The sequence below is a fragment of the Glycine max genome, chromosome 10 (assembly GCF_000004515.6).
Source record: "Glycine max cultivar Williams 82 chromosome 10, Glycine_max_v4.0, whole genome shotgun sequence".
Lineage (NCBI taxonomy): Eukaryota > Viridiplantae > Streptophyta > Magnoliopsida > Fabales > Fabaceae > Glycine > Glycine max.
In genome coordinates, this window is record NC_038246.2 from 724,611 (window position 1) to 747,463 (window position 22,853).

Genomic DNA, 22,853 nt, shown 5'->3' on the forward strand with positions numbered 1-22,853 from the left:
TAAAAATGAGAAATAATTTTGATAATAAAAATGAGAATTTGAGGGGTTTAATTAGCAGAAAATTATTAGAAAGATTAATTTTTCTTAATTTCAATAATTGAAAGCCTTAATTAAATGGGAAATAATTGAGAGTCTAAAATCACACGTATATCAAATTATTGGAATTAAAAGTACACTTACTTCTTATTTAAGCCTATTTTTAATAAATATAGATCACAAATTTTGCCTATGTCGTACGTTAAGAAAAGAAGGTAGAGCTTTTTATCATTTTTATTTAAGTATTTGCCACATTAATTACATACTGATTTATTTATTTTTAATAAAACTGGATCAGAAATTAAGGACGGAAATAAACCTCATATCTATCATCATCCCATGATCATGGCACGATAGACTAAGTGCTTTCTTGGAGGACTTTTTTTCTTAAAAAAACAATGAATATAGTTTCCCACTCTAGAGTCATAAAATGTTGATGTGATTGCAATAACAGCCACTTTGACCTATCAACAACCAACCAGGTTATTTTCACTGTTTTGTCATGCTTTAGCTGGACGCCTCATCTTTATACTATATTTTACATTAATCATTCAATGGATGGTTTAAAGTATTCATCAATTATCTTATTGTCGTTGAGATGATTCTGAGCTGACTTTCCCTTCACACCACAATGGTTCATAATTTCAAGTGAAGGAATAATAATTTAATCAGGATTTGGTGGTGAATCTTTATACTGAAAAATCCACTTTTACCAAATCTTATAAAAAGTTATATCTATCACTTTTTAAAAATCATAGATCATGATAATATAACTCGACATAAAATATATCATAAGAAAATTTATGCGTATCTAACAAAAGTGTATAAAGCGAAAGGAATTAATCATGATCATACACTTTTATGTATAAATAAACGGTTATGATTAATTTATTTAAATTTAATTTTTACCACTATTTTATTTGCAGAATTTAATTAAAATATAATAATACTATAACGATTTTTTAGATAATCATTCAATTAATTATTAATTGTCAGTAATATTATTGAACTTTTTGTAATATCTATAATGATTTTTTTTATTGTATAAATAATATTATACGAAAAATGTTTGAAATACATCTTTTAACGCACTTTTTTTATTAGTCAAAATTTATTAAAAATGATAAAATTTGTGAGTCTTACTTTATATTTAATGGTTTTTTATCTTAATTTTATAATTTTTAATAAATTTTAATTAAAGAGAGCTATAAAGAGAGAGACAGAGTTCCTACTTCCTAGTACTCTTTCACATATTTTTCACTAGAATTATTCTTGTCCAAACCAGATAAAATTACTATAGATAATAATTTTTATAATTAAGCTAGAATAATATTATGCCAGATAATTATGTGTTTGATGTTACATATAATTATTTCTTTTTTTGGTGTGCAATAACGGTAAAGAGTATCAAACCTTAGTACTTTTGGTTTTACCTAAAATTTAATTAAAAACATTGACAATATAACAATTTTTTATTATTATCTAATTACAAATTATATATGATAAATTTATTAACTTTTATATAATTACTTAAAAATTATATTTAGGATATTTTTGAAAGTATAAAAATTAAACTCAATTTTAAAGACTACCATAATTTAATATATATATATATATATATATATATATATATATATATATATATATATATATATATATATATATATATTATCATGAAAATTCATAGATAAAAGAAATCATTCATTTTACTAATAATGATCGACATAAATGATAACACTTATATCATTTAATAAGTAATCTATGATATTCTGATTTTTGTATGAAATAAATCTTGTTGGGAGAAGAATATTAATTGCATTCATTGTCTCCTCCAAAAAAGATTAATGATTATCCTTGGCCTGAGAAAATTTGATTTGTATCAATATTGTGGTAAAAGAAAAAATAGTCGCTTTCTTCTTAAGCGTAACTTCAGCATAAGGTTCTAAGGGCCCCACCTAGTGCCTTGAGTTCCCACGCCCACAGTTCTTTTAAATGAAAAAAATACTAATTTTGGGTAGTTGTAGTTGATGTTCATTGCAAGAACCAAAAAATTTCCATTCCATATGCCCTTTATGGCGCATTCATTTTGTGTAGAGGCTGGAGACTTTGTTATAAAAATTTCCTGTAATTTGTATGCTGTGATTGCTTTCCACTCTTGTAGAGTTAAGTGATAAGCAGGTAGGTACTAGACGGTAGACACAAGTGAAGTGTTAATTTTATATGCTGACCTGTGAGCTGACCAAATTTTATCGACTTTTGCTTGAAGATATCTATGTCTCACCAGATCTTCACTCTTGAGTCCATTAAGCAACTAAAGGTTGGCGTATTGACATCATTGTCTCTCATTTCAAAGATAGTTCTAATACCGACTTTTACCAAATTAATGGCGTATGAAGAAGAGAACAATAGCAAAGTAATGCCATTGTTTTGAATTTAAATAAAATCATTTTGAGGAGTCAAAAAGTACAAATTCTCAAGTAGTCAAAGAGATGGATGGAAAGGACTAAGGAGTTTAGTTCCTAACTTGAATAACAAAAGGACTAAGGAGTTTAGTTTAGTTACTTAATCCAGGGTCAGGCACAAATGAACTATACTATACTATTACTGTGTTCATAGTAGAAAGAAATTATATATGCACACAAATGAGAATGAGGAGAATCATCATTGCATAAGCCTTTTCAAGTATGAAGTATCTAACAGACACTTGTCAGAATGAAGTATGTAAAAAACAACTATTAGTATTAAGCATTACCAACCAAATTTCATAAGGATGAAACTTGTGGAGTTTTTAAATGTTTTTGGTACTATTCTCCAATCAGAATTGGAGTTTCACCCTGGAAACCTATGTTAACACTAGATGTAAACATTTATTATGTGAATTATCGAGATGAAACTCCAATTCTAAATGGAGAACAACACCAAAAATTCTTAAGAAATTGCATTTAAGTTGTCTTTCATGGGTTTTGGTTCATGTCCCCCCATGTTCATCTTTTGACTTTTTGGGGTTAGGGGTGTCAACCTTGTTATAACCCTATTGTGATGCCTTTGCGGCTTTGCATGCCAATTTTTATCAATAAGAAAAAGGTTGTCTTTCACGTAAACATATAGGTTTATATCTTTGCAAAGCAAAATCATTTATACATTTTTTGTCCCCTTTACAATCTGCATTCTGCAGCTATCCCAATTAAATTTCAGAGTACAACTCTACAGTGATTCCTTTCCTGTTAACAATTTGAAAATAAAATTTTCAACAAGACTAATTTTGGTTGGATGAGGGAATTCTAGTGGAAAAGTTAGCTACCCTGCAGCTAATAGCCAAAGCATAATTAGAGATGATATTGAAGTTGAAATCCAGCTCAGGAATGCAAATGCCACAGAAATCTGGTACTTTTGGCACTCTTCTCCAAAGTGGCAGTGTCCCAGATCATGAAAGTACAAAACTGTAATACCAGCCGAGGCAGAAGCTGCTGCAAGAGATAGTGTTGCTGTTACCTGTGGAGAATGGACAGTGGTCAAGAAGAAATTTTGTGAAATGATAAACACATCATAACTATGCAAGTCCTACTGTGTGTAACAGACTAATTGCATGTTTGGATAACTGTTCTTAACGTACTTTTGGGTGCTAAATATTCTTTTGGAAAAGAATATTCTTTGTATCTTTTATTCTGAACATACTTTTGGAAGGGGTGTAACCGTATAAGTGTGGAGCGGTTATCCAAACATGCACTAATTAGGAAGTTGGGAAGAGTAAAGGTTCACTTAGAGACTAACCCAATCTCCAACTACAAAGAGGCTAATTAGTACCGGGTTGAGGAGGACCTTCTTTCTCACCAAAGCATACAAATCCATTAAAGCAAGCACAAAACTCCAAATGATTTGTAAACCCATTGAAGCTATCAAGTAACTGCATAATTACCAGTGGAACAGTCAGTATCTAAGTTATTCCACATTTAGTATCCACGCATTGCTATTGAAGTATTGATGAACAATGTAAGACTCATTTTTTGACTACTACTCCATCAGAAGCAAAATATTTCACGAGAAACATGTTTTTACTACTGTAGGGGAAAATCAAGAACATCAACTTGAATAGAAAACAATAAAGTTGATAGTAAGAAAGTATATCACAGTCACACTCCGTTGAGGTTTCAGTGAAGACATTCTATTCAGTATTATACTGCCAAATCAATCACCCTTTGCACAAAGAGCCAAAGTGCATAAAGCCACATTCAGATTGTTTCCTCAATTATAGCGTCCAAGCAAAAAGTCAGTGACAGTGAGAAAAGAGCTTTTTTTTTTTTTTATATTCATAGTGAAAAAAGAGCTTTAAATGATAGATTCATGGATGGATATAATGCATTAAAGAGGAGAATCATGATATAAAGGTAAAATTCATTGCCTCTTTATAGGAACAGGACAAAATAGGATAGGGAACTGCAGTTTTTATTTCAACTGCATGTATCTCAAGTCTCAACCATTTACATGTATTATACTTAAATAAAATCTTTATAAAAACATACTAGTAATTTAAAAAGAATGGATGCTGAAAGATTGAACTGCACCTCACTGCAGTTATTTTTCAACTGCAGGGCATCCGAATCCCATTTGAACAGGTTCAAGCCACACCGATTAGTCCGAATCAAGATACCAACCATACATATAATGTGTAATCTGATACAACAAAATCACCTAATAGCACTAATTATTCAGTGGTAAAGACATTTTTTTTCCGCAGAAGGTAAATCAAATACCAAGCACTAGGTTGTGTCCTCACAATTTGAAAATCAAAGAGCAGGCAGAGTTTTGCAATTAAGAACTCGAGACACATCCATATAGCTAAAGTGAGTAATAAAATATGAAATATCAACGAGTATTTTGTTGGCCAGACACGAAGATCCCAGCATTCACGCATTCATAAATCGTTACTATTGGATGAAGATCTGATGATTCACATCTAATATACATATTTTAGTTAGATTTGTGAGATGAAATATGAGTCATTCAATCTTTACCCAATGGTTCTGATTGGTTGAATGCATGAAATCTCTTGACATCCGTACAAACTCAGCCATGAAAATGAATCAAGCATAAACAATTGCTTAACATATCACATATGATATGACAAATGTCTTTTGAGAACACAACACAACACTAATGAAAATCACACAAAGCAAAAATGAATGCAGGTTAAAGTTTCAGAAAACAAAAACAAAAACAAAATCTTTACTTGAATGAGAGGAGAAGGAAATGGATTAATTACCAAAAGGCAGTCAAATTAAAGAAACTGGTTGTGGTAGCCATGGAAGCAATAGACCCAGCAGCAAAAATGAACTGTGAAATCCTAAGAACAAGCCCAAGAACAGTGCCAGGTGTCCCAGAGAAATCCTTCATCTTTCTCTTCCAAATCAAATCAATGCTCAGAAACCCTCAAATACCTAACAATGAAAACCCATCTTCAGATTCCAGTCCAATGCAACAAAAACAAATCACCAAAGAACCCCAAAAGGTGAGACTTTTAACAACCACTTCACAGCCACATCACACACACCACACAAAGTCACAAGCAAACAGGAAGATAAGACACAGAAATAGAGAGCCAGAGTGGAAAAAGAAGACAAATCAGAGATTCCAAGATGAATTTTGAATCTGGGTGGGCACAACACAACAAATTAGACTGAAAAAAAAAGGAAAGGCTCAAAATTGAAGAGGTAATAATGAAGCAAAGATAAAGAGGCATGAACAATTAATAATATGCAATTAATTCATTGTCAATTCATATTTCTTTATTTGCCTAAGTTTTTTTTTTTTACGTGATTTGCATAAGTTTTTAAGTATGAAGTAACGTAATAATAACCGAGAGAGAGATTTTATTAGGTATGTACTTCTTAATACGTTATTTTAACATTAGATCTTAGAGTTTAATATTGTTTTAATATTCTTATATATATATATATATATATATATATATATATATATATATATATATATATATATATATATATATATCCCTTATTTCTTCATGTTATTTTCTTCGTTCATTAATACTTATAAAAATATTAAGAGTTGACCTGATTTTTATTTTTATTTTAATTTAAAATGAATAATTTTGACAATATAAAAATTAAAAATTAATGATCAGAAATATGAAGACTAGAAGCATCTAAATGTGAAAAGTAGAAAGTTAATAAAGATTAAATGAAGTAAAAAATATAAATATTTAAAAAGAACAAAAGCAGTAAAAAAAAGAACAAAAAAGGGTTAATTATGGCTTTATTCTTTGTAAAATGAGCAAACTTTATTTTTGATCCCTAAAAAATATTTTTATGTTTCTATTCCTCTAAAATAAGGAAATTTTAGTTTTGATCACTAAACTATTTTTTCCTTCGTTTTTATCCTTCCAAAATTTTAAATAATTAACTTGTAAAATGAACGAATTTTAATCTTGGTCTCTATAAAATTATGTTCTTTACCTTTTATTTGAAATCATTATTTTTCTATAAATAAGGAAATTTTGTTTTTTACATGTAATTTTATATTTATTTTCATCGCATAAAATTTGGAAACCATTGTTATAGGACAGATAAATAGAATTTATTTTTGTATTTTAATAAAAAAGAAAAATAATAGCAACATATTTTATCCACACATCCTATTCTATTGAATGAAATTCATGTTCGTCTTACTAAATATGTGAATCCTATTATTTGTTTGGAGGATCTCATTCTTAAATTAGAGGGACTCACGCGAATTTTAACAAACGAGAAAATATGTTGTAAGAGACAAACTATTAAGTAGTTTAAGATTATTATATGATCTCAATTAATTTCCAAAGGACTTGTATTTAATTTTTTCAATTTTAAAAAAATTAATAATAATTTATTACATGTCATGTGAAAATCTATATGGGCCATTATAACCCCTCCTCACCATCTGATAATTTCTAGTTGAAGGCATAAAAATATCTCTTCCAAGTTTTTCATTAATTCCTCCTCAAGAAATTGACACAGTGGAAGTTCCAAAATTTGCTACATTCAGCTCCGTTAAACGAGAGCAATGGATCAAGGACATAGTCACTTTTACAACATTGTACTTGTCAAATCTTGAAATGTAGTAGAGGAGAAGTACCCTTCATGCATTTTGTTCTGTAGTGAGCTGTAAATTCTGGAATTGAAAATTCTCTGTATTTTGCAGGATTGTCTTCAGATAAAAGTTCCTTAATGGGAGCATAAGTCCTTGAAGATGGATGGAATGCTGGACTAAAAAAGCATGCAATAGAGACTCTTGGACCAACAGTTTTGGCCAGTACTCTGTGTTGAGCACTCTTGAATTTGTCATTTGAGATTAGCTGGCATTCAAGAATATCAGGAATTAGCCATATTGGTGAAGGATAACATATAATCAACTGAAAGAAGCCAAAGTGATAAAGTAAAGTCAACAGTTGAGATTCAAAACTAAACCATGGATAATGCCTAGAGATACGAAGTAAGAAAAATTGTCCCTTCAATACTCGTTTGAATTTATGTGGATGATATTCTCCTCTCCTATTAGTATACATTGGCCTTTGCTCTTACTAATTTTCTTTAAGTTGTAGTGCCTAAAAACTTCAGTTTTAGTCTGTATATATCCTTATAGGAACTAAAACTCAAGTTTTTTTAAAACAGAGATCGGTTTCTAAATGAGTGTCACTTATAGATATTTAACTGATTAATAAACACTTTTTTCCAAATATATGACTATAAGAGAAGGTAGTATATGTTCGATTTTATCTTAAAGTCAGGTCTTAAGTGAAGTTGTCCAACAAATATATAAGTTACACTCCAAGAATTAAGGATGTGGCAGTTTAAGATATCAGCTACACACCAAGAATTGAGAATGTAGGACTTTCTCCAACACCTTCCTCTACATATGTCTACCAGAACAAATGGGTTATAAGCTCCGATATTATATTAGATTTTCTTAATTGTCCAACAGATATATTAACTAAATATATTAACTGTACCTCGAAAATTGAGGCCGCCAATGTGAGACTTTCCATCAGTATAATTTAAGCCTCAATCAAGAGATGAGAGTATAGTTCATAAGTTCTTGTTAATATGAACCTAATAAATATAGATATGCACTAAGGGGATGGTATTCGGTGGCAGGAAAAGAAAGACAAAGACATGCCTGTAGAAAATCACCAATGTTAACAACTAGAGCCCCAGGCACAGGGGTTACATCGATCCACGTGTCCTGATGAAGAACTTGGAGGCCACCTATATGGTCTTGTAGAAGCACTGTAATGAAATCAACGTCAGCATGCTTTATCGTTCCCAAAGTTAATTCTGATTCAGGACAGGAAGGATAGTAATGGCCAAAAGCAAATTGTCCCACATTGCAACCGATATCTCTTAAGTAGGTTGAGTTCAGACCAAGAGCTTCTGATAGTAACTCAAACAGCAAAGTCCCTAGTTTCATTACTTGATTTGAGTAACCCACCAGTATGTCTCTACAAACAAATAAAACAAGCAAGTATGTCACTATATTTTAGGCCGAAGATAAGATAAAGAAAGAATTACATGTTATCAAAGCTAAATCATCACAATCAAAAAGTGTTGGATAACAAGTAATGTTTTATAATTGGGAAAAATGTGTTTTTGGTCCCAGTACTTTTGGTCAAACTTGGTTTTGATCCTTATAAATTTCTTCCCCATTGCTTTGACTTTGCTTCGGTAGATTATCATCATATTTCATCTTAAATCTCCTTCAGCTGTATATTGTTATCGTCAATTTTATGCAACTTATGGTAGTTAGCATACTAGGTTGTTAATTGAAACTTCAATAAATAATTCCTAAAGTGAAGAAATTGAGACACTACTGGCAGTCTAACGTAAGCTGTAAAATCAATTTTGTTCTTTAGGGGAATACCATCTACTTTTTCCCATGCTAGCATGAATACCTGAAATTAGATTAAAAAAAATTACAAACAAGTTTGCACTGACTATAACGTGGTTGGTTTAGTCCGACATGCCTACAGGCTACATCACATACATATCCTGGTTATATTACAAATATGAATCTATCAATAAAATAGGAAACTATGATAAATATCAAATTAGGATTTTTTGCCAAATCAACTAGTTCTTGGATTAGGAATTCATTTGATTACTTAAACCTAGAGCAAATATTACACAGCTACAAATCATGAAAGACAAATAATTTAAGCTGAATTGATGACCTGATTGAAACATGCACCTGCAAACAGATGGAAAGTCCTCTGGTTTAGGGGCAATAGGGGCAAGATCACAGAAGAAAGAGTCCTTCCAACTAGTTGGAGCTTTGGTATATAAATTAAAATTGCTATTATACATAAAGGGTCTTTGATCACGAGTATAAAACTCCTTCTTGACCTCACTATCTTGCTCAAAAAACCTTAGCACCCCATCTGACATCTCCTCCAGAGTACTCACAGGGATGCCATGATTCACAATCTGAAAGAAACCCCATGTCTCTGATGCTTCTTTGACTCTCTCAACAACCCTTTTGCGTTCACTAGGATCTTCATGAATTCTTGCCAGGTCTATAACTGGAATAGTGTAATCTTCATGGCCAAATTCTGAGACCCTCTTGAAATTATCAGAGGGATGATAGAATATGCGAGGGATCTTGGTAATTCCTGCATCAACAAGTCCTTTGACACCAAGTTTTGTGTCATCAAAAGCTTTGAGCTCCTTTGCTCTTTCTGCATCCGCCATGAACATCTCTTCTTTTTCACTTGTACTAGTGAACCCCATTTTCCTTCTTGTTGGAACTAATGGCCTTGAACTTCAATTATTGTCTTGAAACTGAAGAATTCAAGATCTCGGTGATTGAAAGATGTATTGAAGCAGTACCTACAATCTACAATAGAAAACAAAACCAAAGAATGATTTTGATAGACTTGGACACACAAAACAACAAACACAGGACCATTAATCAATAACTATGTTGATTTTGTTGTTGACGACAAGTCATGTACCCGTGATCTCGATAATGCACAAGCTTTTGGCATCATATAAAATTTATGGTGATCAACAATCACATCACACTTGCTTTTCATGGGTTGTGTTGTGGTGATCACACCATTATCTATGGGTTTTTTAACTTTTATTTTAGTAATTCTACTAAAATTATAACATGGTATTTTTTTAGAACTTGCATTTTAGTTTATTTATTATACAGGATAAATATATATTTTATAAATTAAAATTCATGATTAATAAATACTTTTAATATATAAATTATATTATAATTAAATCCAAGATAAATAAATATATATACAAATATATAAATTATATTTTAAATCAACAATGAACAATTTAGACTGTGCATGGTGTAAGGTTATTTTTAATTATTAATAATTTATTTTAAAAAAATTAGAGATAGACATATTAGAAGGTAGTATGAAAAAGTTTAGATAATTTTTTTTTAACTATTTGCAAAAATAGTGTATCAAATGTACCTTTAAAGGAGAGAAAACAACGAATATTAAGAAAGTTTAATAGAGATGGTAAGAAGAGTAAAAGACGTCACTTTCCAAGTTTTGTATACTATTTTATAAATAGAAAAAAAAACATTTAATTCTTTTAATTTAAATATTTCATATAATTTTTTAATTAACTTTTGATTTATTTCATGTAAATGTTTCTTTACTTTTCATGTTTCCAACCTTTAAAGTTTATTTTTTCATTTTTTTGTGATTATGGTTTTTCAAATTTTTAATTATCCGACTAACTTTATATCTCTAATTTTTTTTATTAATGTATTATAGCATAAAATATAATATATAAGCCAAGTAGAAAAGATGGACTATACCATAGAGAATTCAGTTGGTAATGAAGTGTACTCTTGTTATGATATAATAGTCCACAACTCTACACACATGGACTACCGTTAATCTCATTTATGCACCTGACCTTCATTTTATAATTAAGTCCATGCCCTTCTCTCTTTCTCTGTCTCTCTCCACATAGTTTTCTTCTCTTCGTTGTGCTATATATATAACTAAAAGGAAAAGCTACTATAGTTTTAGTGTTATTTTGCACTTGCTAATGGGACGATCACCATGCTCTGCTACAACCGCTACTACATATAGCACATTTTACAATATTTATGGGGTAGTTGCCTTTGTAACAAATGTTGTTATTGCTTTAGTTATTAACACTTAAAATAAGTCTGGCTAAAATAAAATATTTTAGGTATGTAATAAATCATTAAATTTTGTGTTTGTTATTTGATAAAAATTTTCTTCACATTCAATTTCTAATGAAATAATAATTTTCTTTTTTAGTTTTGATATTTTTTTAATGTCTAATAAATTGACAAATTTTATATATATTTTTTATTTTGAAAAAGACTAAACGAAAGCTTCCCGTTAAATATCGTCCCCCAGTTTCTTTTTGGAACACATCTGTACAATTTAGTGCTTCGTTCCTCGATCCACATGCAGCAGGTTTTTCTGTACTCGATATGTGTTCTTTTTTGTAGTTGTGGTTCTCTTTATATATGTGAAGATGTTTACGTAAGACTTGAATGATTTATGCTACAAAAATGTGGAGTGTTCAGGAATCATTCTAAGCTCATAATTAATCTCTGGTGCTTGGTATAACTTTTGCTTTCAAGCCAATGGTAACGTGCAGTGCTTCGTCTAAGTTTTGCTTTCAACAAACGCACCAGACCGCAAGATTTTTATTATTATTTGGATATGTTCTATAAAAGAATTATCCTAATAAGATATTTTTTTCAAAAATGAAAGCAACAAAATAAGAAATAAAAAAATTAATGCTAATTTTATTACAAAATATGAAAATGTGTAAAGGAAGAAGATTGAAATTTATAGAGTTTAACGTATTTAAATTTTTTTATTATGACATTATATATATTTTGTAAACATTTGTTTTTATTGAAGTCATAAGAAATATTACAATTTTTGTCATTTTTTGTGAAGTATATAGACAGAGACCACATGAATTGCACAACACATGAAAATGAGTATATCATAACTTGAAAAATGATATGAGATTTTACGACTTTAAAATCATAGAAAATTAGAAACTTTAAAGTTCTAATATTTTTTACAACTTTGTTAAAAATAAATAAAAAGTAGAAACTACACAAAAAAGGTTTATGACTTTCGGCCTTAAAGTCGGACGAATTCATACGATTTATTTCCATTTGGGAATTAATCCAAAATCTACCCACATTTGATAAATTCAAAAAAATAAATGATTCCCTTTTAGTTAAAAGGCCTTCATATCTGAGGTGAGCTTGCTAGTAAAATACACAGATAAAAGTGAATTAATCATATCTAAAAGTAAACATTAATAAAAAAAAGAAAAAAAAAGTAGTAATTGGCAAAAGAAGAAAACTATACCAGATTGAGCTCTAGCGGGATACACGCATTGATTCATGGATGGAATGAGACAAGCCGCTAAAAGTGTGGATGAAGCAACATTAGGAGCAGTGAGACAACTCTGTGCACTAACATGAGTACATCTTCTCAAGACGGTTCGGAATTTTGTAGTCTCAGTGAGAAGTGTCTGATAATATTGGAGATGTTGATGGTTATCTAGTTTGGTCCTAGGAACTATGGGTGGTGATGGAATCCATGGGGGAATTGGATCTATTGGTTCAATTGGTGGTCCTCGTCCTGGTGGTGGGCTTGGTGGCCTGAATAATCGATAATTAACGTTGCCTATTTCATGCTGTACCAAGCATCTCTCCATAGAATCAAAAAGACAAAGACCCAATATTGCTTCACTTTCAATCTGGACCAATTCAATAGTAAGTATATTTTTAAATAATAAAATCTATGCATACTGTTATATATAAAGTTTTTTTTTTATTTATTTCTAATAACTAATAATAAATATTTTTTAAAATGTACCTAAAACTTGAATTTCAATTGTTTTACCTTTAAGTCCGTCCTACTTGTAATACTGCATGTTGTAGCAACATGCGGAGTGCACTGTGTCACGTATTTTTTGAATACGGGAGACTCATAGGCCTCAGGTTCGCTAAGAAGACCAATATCAGCGTCTTCTGTTGGATTAATGGCCTTACCAATATCAGCATCTCTTGCATTATTAATAGCTTTGTCAATATCAGCATCTTCTGCAACTAACGTACCTATGTATAGGAATAGAGTCATTAGTATCACTCTCATTTTCTCCATATATTATATAGTTGATTTTTCTTAGCTGTGATTATGCACCTTAATTTGAGTACATTTTGGTAGGTGCTCATGTATTTATACTAATACAATATTAAAAAAAAATACTAATGCAAAATGTGAATTTTGTAATGTAAATATAAGAGAATCTAGGAACTGTATATAAATAATGTTTATTATACAAAAAATACGTCACCTTTCAACTTATTATATATTCTGACTCATTTGATTTCCAAGAGCTAGGAAGCATATTGTTATGAAAGAAGCATCTAGATAATTGCATTTAACCAATTGGTATTATATATAGCGTTGGCTAGCTTAGGATTGGCTAACTTAGGATATGCTGTTTGTCAATTGCCTGCGATTTTATGATTTTCCTTTTCTGTTATTTTTGGGATATTCTTCTCTGTATCACAGCGTTTTATATGCTGTCTATGTAAGCATAAGCACATAACACCTATGTACTGAGTAAGAAGGCATTGAAGAAAATAATACAAGTTTTTTTTTTCTCTCTCTTGGGAGGCTCCTGGTATTCGAATTCTTGGATTATCATCTGCCTTCATAACACATATGTCTTTCTATAGTCACATAATTGCATTAAATAATAAAATATTTCATTGTTCTATTATAATTGGTAAGAAAAAAAATTATGTTGACACTTTCCCCCTTATTGCACCCAAACTCACCATAAATATATCCTTTATATATTAATGATGAACTATAAAATTTAGAAATAAATTAATGTAAGATTAATTTTGTAAAATTATTATTTTTATTTATTTATTACTTTTTTTTATGTAAAAAAAATTAAGATAAGTATTATTATGGAACCGAGTAAGTATATTTTATCATTACACTAATTACTATGCATATGCATTCATTTTTTTTATTTCCTTTTACTTTCCTTTTTCTTCGCTTGAAGAGTTTTTTTTATATATATGTATATTATAATCATGAACAAATTGTTTAAAGTGGTAAATTATGATTTAAATTTCCATTTAAAGAGATGTTTAATTACTTTTGAGAATTTAAATCCTTTAAAATAAAAGAATACGTTTTAGAAAAATACATAGTTGTGGACTTGTGGTTGTTGAATAAAACAATTAATGATTGCCATTCACATGTATAATAACATATAAATTTATGAAAATTAATTTCAACTGAATTTTTTAAAGAGGCAATACATTTTTGATGCGTGACTATACATGCGGCCTTGAGTAAGATTATTTCTTAAAAAAATAGTTAGGTAATTATTTTTTAATTATATTCAATAAATCATCAAATATTTGTGATAAAAAAATAGTATATAATTAAAATATATTTTACGGCCCATTCGTGTATTGGATAGAACACGAACTTCCATCAAGGCATTAATGTTGTCAAAAATTTGGAGAAATTCGGCTTAAAAAAAGAAGTTTCATTAAAATTAAGAGTCATTTCATTTTATTATTTAAAAATGTCTAGTATATATGTCTACTATACATGAAGTTTTAACTCATTAAAAAGGTGCATTATTTTATGTCATATATATGTGTGTTCGTGCGTGCTTGCGATTGCGTATTATGTAAATTGCAACATTATTCTTTTCGTTTTGAAAAAATAAATTCTATTTTTCTGATAAATAGGGGTAGGAATACACACGAGACCAACTTTACCAATCTGACCTACATTAGGCCAGATTAAGCCACACTTTTTTAAAAATAAATTAGATTAAAACTTTTATAAAAATCTATTTAATTAAAAGTTCAAATTTTAGGTCATTTAAAAAATATTTTTAGATCAAACAGGTCAATCTATTTAAGTAAATAGAAATAATAAATTATTATATTAATTATATATTTTTAATAAGATATTAAAATTACATACTACATTGATTTATTTTTTAAATATTAAGCATGTTAACCTAGATCGAAAGATAGTTTTACGCTCAGTTTAAAAGTTTTTAAAATAAGTTATCATGATAGTTATATTAGAGCTTAAAAATCAATAAATTATTGATCCGAATGGTATTGGATTTAATCACCTTTAATAAAATAAGATTTTAAGCTTAAATTTTGTGAATAGAGAAAACATGATTGAGAGGAGAGAAATATTAATTAGACCTTAAAAATAAGTTTATGAATTTGTTTGTTTAAGCTATTTTTTATAAAAAAAAAATGTTCTTTCCTTAATAAAATAGGCTGATGGGCCTGTTTGTCTAAATTATTTTTAGAAGTAAATAGAATTTGGTTTTTAAAAAACAAACAATTCTTATTTACTTCTTAAAAACACTTTTTAAAAATTAATTTTAAAACTCATTTTTTTAAAATACATATGAACAACAACTTTTTTTATTTGAAGACTTATTTGCACGAATTATACAAAATAACACCTGTCATTATATTAAAGAAACAATCATTTTTTTACGGGAATTAAGGTACTTAGATAAAAAATGTTAACTAATCACAAGAGTTTGTTTACTTTCATATTTAATTATGTAACACTTTCTATCTCGACATACATATTTATATAAATATCATACATAAAGATGTAGAATTAATTGAAAAGATTTTATTCAATGAACATAAAAGAGTTCACCTAAGTAAAAGATTTACATCCACATTAATCATCAAATTAGAAACTTATCAAATATATGGTCCAAAACAAGACCGTCCAATTTTTACAATAAGAAACAAGTTAAGTAGTGAAATAACATAAAGTAACATGTTCAAAACATTATGCAAATAATATAAAAAATCATGTCTCAATATAACATCTTATCATAGTATTATGTCTCATTGTATTTTAACACGAAATTCTTTAAAGTTATCCACCTAACAATTTCTTTTTATGAACACAAAGTTCAAGATCATCACAAAGTCTAAACACAAACAACACATGTGTCTTAAGGATTTAATCACATCAAGCTCAACTTAGCACAATTCACATCATTTTATCACTAATTGTGTAACATCATTTGTCTTAAGGATTTAATTACAAAATTACATTTCACACATTCATATTAATCACGTGTTCAAAATAACACATGTCAAGTACAACACAACATATCACCCTCACACAATTCATTACAGATCATCACGTAATAAGTCACGATGACCATTACATAAGCGTTATGCAACAGATACATTAAGATTTAATCTTATATGTAATGTGATATCATATTAGTGAAAATATTTGTGCTAAAGAATTAAAAAAAATAAAAAAAGAAAGAAATACCTGCAAAAAATCTCCAATGTTAACAACTAGAGCCCCACGCACGGGGGTAAATCAATCCACGTACATGTCCTAATGAAGAACTTGGAGACCACCAATATGATCTCATAGAAGCACTGTAATGAAATCAACATCGGCATGCTTTGGGGTTCCCATAGTTATCGTTCAGGACATGCAGGATAGTAATGGCTAAAAGCAGAAATCCCCTCAGTGCAACCAATATCAAGTTGGATTCAGACCAAGAGCTTCTGATAATAACTCAAACATTGAAGTCCCCAATTTCATCACTTGTTTTGAGTATTCCACCAGTATCTTTCTACAAACAAATGAAGGAAGCAAGTATAATTCCACATCAATTAGATAAGCTATAAGAAAAGAATTGAGCATTATAAAAGCTGAACCATCGATCGCAACTACTGTAAAATGTAGGATAACAAATAAAATATCGTATAGCTTCTCCATATATTTCCCTTGACCTGGCTTTAGTTTTTCACCATATTTCATCTTAATTATATATCACCTTCAATCTTAGCTGATGGTACTTTGCAATATGCTATGTTGTTTACTCAAATTTCTAAGAAGTAATTCTATAGGTGTGATCGTGTGAAGAATTAATTACTATTAACCTAACTCTAATAGAGTTAACTTAGACATAAACTCAAATTTAAGATGATACCATTTTAATAGTTGTTGTTGAGCCTATTAAATCACTCATTATCGGACGGTTATCATCTATGATGTTTAGTCCTATTAACTTAGAGATAAATGCTTTTTACACACCTGTTTTAACTTGAAAAATTTCTTTCTTTTTTTATTTTGTTTTAAAAAAAAACACCTTTCAGAAAATAAATTCAGAAAATTTTAAGAATATATTAATATATTGTAAAAATAAATATTCTGAAAGCCTACACTGTAAATTAAATAAGACTTAATTATTGTCCCATGCATTAATATTACAATGTTATTTGAGGACTAATTAATCTATATGCATGGGTGGAATGAGAGGTAGCAATATAGGGCTGTGGAATGCCAACTTCCAATGACATGTGGACGATAAGACCTGGTTAAAAGGTTCACTACCATTAAAGGAGGACTAAGATGTCAATATTTATAAATTGACATGTCTGTTTAACTGTTTTCACAAAACTTCACATGACATTCAATAAAAAAAAAAAAAAAAATATCATACCTTCCGGCTACTGTATATATCAGCCATGGTTGAACATGTTTCAGAATTAATCTTTAGAAGTGATAAAATTTCTAACACTTCTAAAAATTAATTTTTGAAATATGTTTAATATATTTTGAAATTTAATGTCTGCAACATTTACTTGTTATTGAAATAAATTTTAGAACTGAATTTTCGAGATATTTTTTAAAAAAAAATTTAGAAAAAAATACAAGAGAGGGCGTATAAATAAATAAATAAATAATGCAAAAAACTATTGTCAACTTCACGTTCGACATATTATTGGCATTAGAATTTGAATTTAAGCATATATAATTTAATTCTTAAAAAAAATTATCGTGAATTTGAAACTCGGGTTACCGTTTAATTATTATTTGTATAAATTGGTACATTCATTAAGAAGTTAATAATATGGGAAGTTTATCCTCTTTTCTTGTTTTATGATAATTCGACATGTTTGTGAATGATCGATTTGTGGTTTATGATGAGTGGTTGTGGTTGATCATGATTATGAGCACTGTGAACAACAATAATTAAGAATGTTAAAAAAGAAGGAGAAATATCATTTGCAATTCAATCAAACTTCAATGTCAATATAATTTCCCATGTAAATAATTATATAATTCAGTCCAATGACTTTAATCAATTGACAAAAACGCCAAGCTATCTCCTCAACACCAACTTTTCATTGAAAATTCTCAAGAAATTTATGCAATGAAAGTTCTACAATTCAACAACATAATTATTCTCTGAAACAAAGGTAATGATATAAGGTTATGGAATCTTTTACCGACATTTTCCTAGTCAAATCCTGAAATGCAGTAGTGGAGAAGTACCATTCAGACATTTTGTTCTGTGGTGAGCTAAAAATTTAGGAACGGTAAATTCTCTGTATTTTGCAGGATTGTCTTCAGATAAAAGTTCCTTGATGGGACCATAAATCCTTGAAGTTGGATTAAGACCTGTGCTAAAAAAGCATGCAATAGACACCCTTGGACCTATAGGATTGGCCAGTACTCTATGCTGAGCGCTCTTGAATTTGTCATTTGAGATAAGCTGGTATTCAAAAATGTTGTGAATTAGCCATGCTAATAAGATGAGAGAAACCAAAGTAAAGTTAAAGAAAACTTGACTAATTATTTCTATTGGGATCTTCCCTTACTTTGGAAGATTCAAACATAATATTTTACTTAAGAGATCCAAACACAATTTTACTTGAGAAACCTGATTGATTACTTCATGTTGGTCATTCATATTCTTTTTAATTTAAAAAATTAAACCCCCTCTCATAACAGATGATATATATTTCACTTTAATCTAATTAAGTTAATGTAGGGTCTATCTAAATAAATTTCTCTATAAGTATTTATAGGTTGAAAAAAATAAGAAGAAAAAATAAATAAATTTTTTCGTAAGTTAAAATTAGTTTATGGATGAGTTAGAGATCAACTTTTGAAGAAGTTAATTAATGTGAGAGTGCTTCAATAATTTAAAATTTAAAACAAATCAGAAGGTAATATAACTTAACTATATTTAGGTATGTATCAAAGAAAGGGCATGTATAATTTAGAAGTTCAAGTTATGTTAAAATGAACATACTAAAGGGTTGGCATTCACTCCATGGGAGAAAAATATAATACCTGCAAAAAATCACCGATGTTAACAACTAGGGCCCCAGTTAGAGGGGGTAAATCAATCCACATGTCCTTATGAAAAACTTGGAGGCCACCAATATGGCCTTGTAAGAGCACTGTAATAAAATCCATATCAGAATGCTTTGCTGTTCCCATAGTTAATTCTGGTTCAGGACATGCAGGATAGTAGTGGCTAAAAGCAAAAAGCCCCTCAGTGCAACCAATATTGGTTAAGTAAGTTGGATCCAGACCAAGAGCTTCTGATAATAACTCAAATAATAAAGTCCCCAATTTCAATACTTCATTTGAGTATTCCACCAGTATGTCTCTACAAACAAATGAAGTGAGCAAGCATTGTGAAAGATGAATCATCACAACTCTAAAAGGTAGGATAGCAAGTAAAGCATTGTACATTTTTGCTTCCCCATATTTGCCTTAACTTGGCTGCTGTGGTTTTTTTACCACGTTTCATCCCATAAGGAGTGTTAGCAACACATTCTCAAATACATTGTTTTTAACACACTTTTATTATTGGAAACTACAAAATAATTAATGAGGTTCGATAAGAAGTGAAATCACAAAAATTGTGTGATTTCTAATAATTTTTAATCTAAAGAATATGTTTAAAAAGAATATATTAGATGTTGTGATTTTGAATAAATTTTAACCAATGAAAGATAGTGTCAAAAATTATATTTGAGAGTATGTTGTCAATATCTTTACATTCAATTTAATGTGGTTTAGTCCAACATGCCTACATCATATATATACTGGATTATATTACAACTCTGGATCTTTCAACAAAGTAGGAAGCTAAATAATAATCAAATTAGAAATATGGCTCAAAAGTGAAAAGTTCAACATGTTACTTTGTAACTTACTACTATAAACATTGAGAAAAATAGCTTGAGCTGAAACCAAAATTGGAACACACCTGCATACTGCTGGCAAATCTTCTGGCTTAGGGGCATTAGGAGCCAAATTGCAGTAGAAAGAGTCCTTCCAAGTAGTTGGAGCAGTAGTATATAAGTTATAATTGCTAGTGTAAAAAAATGGTCTTAGCTCACGAGTATAAAACTCCTTCTTGACCTCACTATCTTGCTCAAAAAACCTTAGCACCCCATCTACCATCTCCTCAAGAGTACTCACAGGGATGCCATGATTCACAATCTGAAAGAAACCCCATGTCTCTGATGCTTCTTTGATTCTCTCAACAACCCTTTCGCGTTCTCTCAGATCTTCACGAATGCTTGCGAGGTCTATAACAGGAATAGTGTAATCTTTATAGCCTAAATCTGAGGCCTTCTTGAAGTTATCTGGTGGATGATGGAAAATGCGAGGTATCTTGGTGATGCCTGCATCAACAAGTCCTTTCACACCAAGTTTTGTGTCATCAAAAGCCTTGAGCTCCTTTTCTCTATCTGAATCAGCCATGAAACTCTTCCTTAAACTTGTATACAAAATATTGTCCTGAAACTGCAAGGCAATACAAAATCAGCAAGTGAATGATCTAAAGAAACATTGACTAAAACAGAAAGAAACACAAGGTGAAGTTACGTTTTTAATTAGTAATGTTGATACAAGAAAGTAGCAGGAGATAAGAATGAAAGGGTTTAACAAACCAATGCAGGACGAAGGTAAGGCTTAATTAAAGCCTAAAACAAATGCAGGCTTGTACTAGAAGAGAATAAAATACTGCTAACACACACACACACACTGCGAAACACAGGACCATTAACCAATGACCATGTTGATCGAACTTTATAGTGGTGTCCACAATGCATATGCTCTCTGGATTATATGAAATTTAATTGATTAAGTTATTGTTCTTCACTTGGCGATCACATGCACTATTATTAATTTATATACAATCTATAGAACCGTGCTTGATTTATATGTATAGAGTTATATATTTCACTGTATAGGTTTATTAGAATATCACCAACCAAACTTGATAAAATATTATTATTAAGGGTTAAATACTTTCTTAGTTTCTATAAATAGGATAATATTTTATTTCAGACCTTCAAAAATAAATTATCTCTTTCTTAATTTCTTATTTACAAAAATGTGTCAAATATAATCATTATCCTAAAAAAAATCTCATTTTGACCTCTCATTTGTGCAATGAGAATAAGAACTACATAGACACAATTTCATAAACAAGTAATAAAAAATAATGAAATATTTTTAAGAGACTAGAAGTTAATTAATTTTGTGTTATTTCTCAAGCCTAGATTCATGTTTAGCTCTATTATTAATTTATGAAATATAATGTTTTTTATTTGTATTAGTATAAACATTTAAAAAATAAAATTACTTAAATAATTTTTAGATCTTTGATATGTATCTTTGTCTTCAGTTTCTAGTAAATTTTATTATTACTCTGAGATCATGATATATTTAAAGTCTTATTTTGAATTTTTATCTTTAATTATATGAATGATATGACATTATCTTTATGATTAATATATATTTAAAAAGTTATTGAGACACAAAGATTCAAAATAACAATAAAAATTATCAAACATTAAAGTTAAAACAAAAATCAAATATATATCAACAATTTCAAACATAACTGAAAAAAACATATCGAATACAATTATTTTTTTTGTAGTAGGCTTATAGAATACAGTTGTCCTAACATGTGTGTGAGACAAATGTAGTGGACGATTCATGTGGGTAATTTCTTATGTCTTATGGCATCAATAAAATGCTAATCCCCCAATTTATCAAATTGACTGGTTTGTCCTTTAAAAAATAGATGATTCTGAAGTTGTCACAAGAATTAGAGGAACCGAGATTGGCCTATGAACTATGATTGTTGCCTTGACTACAAACCCAGAAGATTTGTGGGATAGATGCTTGCAAATTAGCATGAATGGAGTCATACAAAAGGCCTGTTTAATTTGTTGCAAGTAGGAGTGTGAAAAAAATTGATTCAAGATTGAACTAGATTAAAATCAAATCTAAAGTAGATTGATTTTTTTATGAACTAATTTAAGAAAAAATAAGTATATTATTTTATAAAATCAAGTCGATTAATCGAATTGTTACTCTAAAATCAATTTGGTTAACCGAACTGGTTTTAATTAAATAATTTTTTATTTAAAATAAATAGTTCAAAAATTATTTTAAAAATCTAGTTTAGTTTTCGGAATCAATTAAAAACTAATTGATTTTAGAATTAATTTTTTAAAACCATTTCAATTTTAAATTAATTTCTAAATCAGTTTAATTATTTGAATAAAAAATTGAACCAATTAAAATAGCTCAAAACCAATTCAATTTGTTTTTTTATCAAACTAATTTTTACACCCCTAGTTACAAGGTATTGTTAGTGAACTCCGAAGAATCCTGGTGTCTCCTGTGAGGATTCATGCTGCAAGTTGACGTACTTGCAGCATCGATCATGAACTTTTTAAGTTACAAATTCAGTCACATTCTTGACATAAAACTAGTACGTAAAGTCATGCATTTTAATAGATCGTGTTAATCCTGATATATATACTTATATACTAACAAGTACACACGGGCAAAAAAAAGGTAAAAATAACTCAATTTTAAATTTTAAACTCACAAATAAAAAATT

General features: G+C 29.3%; 4 protein-coding genes across 8 annotated transcripts; all 4 read right to left on the bottom strand.

Moving 5' to 3' along the window:
- Positions 1–3,153: 3,153 nt before the first annotated feature.
- On the bottom strand, positions 3,154–5,871 carry LOC100790715 (CASP-like protein 5B3). 3 transcript variants are annotated; one of them, XM_041006256.1, is made up of 4 exons: positions 5,560–5,779; positions 5,297–5,471; positions 3,808–3,940; positions 3,154–3,528 (listed from the first exon to the last, which is right to left on the bottom strand). In XM_041006256.1, exons 2-4 carry the CDS (start codon positions 5,425–5,427, stop codon positions 3,334–3,336), a joined length of 459 nt encoding a protein of 152 aa, XP_040862190.1. In that variant the 5' UTR covers positions 5,428–5,471; positions 5,560–5,779; the 3' UTR covers positions 3,154–3,333. The 3 variants fall into 3 exon arrangements, with proteins under 3 accessions (XP_040862190.1, XP_006588547.1, XP_006588549.1); XM_006588484.4 differs by having other exon boundaries at positions 5,297–5,871; XM_006588486.4 differs by having other exon boundaries at positions 3,841–3,940; positions 5,297–5,793.
- A 975-nt stretch (positions 5,872–6,846) lies between these two features.
- LOC100792296 (1-aminocyclopropane-1-carboxylate oxidase homolog 1-like) lies at positions 6,847–13,298 on the bottom strand. Of its 2 annotated transcripts, XM_014762542.3 has the most exons (5): positions 12,968–13,298; positions 12,428–12,821; positions 9,271–9,915; positions 8,203–8,524; positions 6,981–7,381 (listed from the first exon to the last, which is right to left on the bottom strand). In XM_014762542.3, the coding sequence occupies exons 3-5, from the start codon at positions 9,807–9,809 to the stop codon at positions 7,130–7,132; spliced, it is 1,113 nt and encodes a 370-aa protein (XP_014618028.1). In that variant the 5' UTR covers positions 9,810–9,915; positions 12,428–12,821; positions 12,968–13,298; the 3' UTR covers positions 6,981–7,129. The 2 variants fall into 2 exon arrangements, with proteins under 2 accessions (NP_001241514.1, XP_014618028.1); NM_001254585.2 differs by lacking the exons at positions 12,428–12,821; positions 12,968–13,298 and having other exon boundaries at positions 6,847–7,381; positions 9,271–9,919.
- Positions 12,305–13,204, bottom strand: LOC100815355 (nodulin-44). The gene is made up of 3 exons (XM_003536799.2): positions 12,968–13,204; positions 12,428–12,821; positions 12,305–12,324 (listed from the first exon to the last, which is right to left on the bottom strand). Exons 1-3 carry the CDS (start codon positions 13,202–13,204, stop codon positions 12,305–12,307), a joined length of 651 nt encoding a protein of 216 aa, XP_003536847.2.
- Positions 13,299–18,176: 4,878 nt separating the features above from the next.
- LOC100815890 (1-aminocyclopropane-1-carboxylate oxidase homolog 1) lies at positions 18,177–21,039 on the bottom strand. 2 transcript variants are annotated; one of them, XM_006588488.4, is made up of 4 exons: positions 20,884–21,039; positions 20,196–20,737; positions 19,268–19,589; positions 18,177–18,683 (listed from the first exon to the last, which is right to left on the bottom strand). In XM_006588488.4, exons 2-4 carry the CDS (start codon positions 20,693–20,695, stop codon positions 18,432–18,434), a joined length of 1,074 nt encoding a protein of 357 aa, XP_006588551.1. In that variant the 5' UTR covers positions 20,696–20,737; positions 20,884–21,039; the 3' UTR covers positions 18,177–18,431. The 2 variants fall into 2 exon arrangements, with proteins under 2 accessions (XP_006588551.1, XP_006588550.1); XM_006588487.4 differs by having other exon boundaries at positions 18,205–18,683; positions 20,819–20,989.
- Between the last annotated feature and the right edge of the window lie 1,814 nt (positions 21,040–22,853).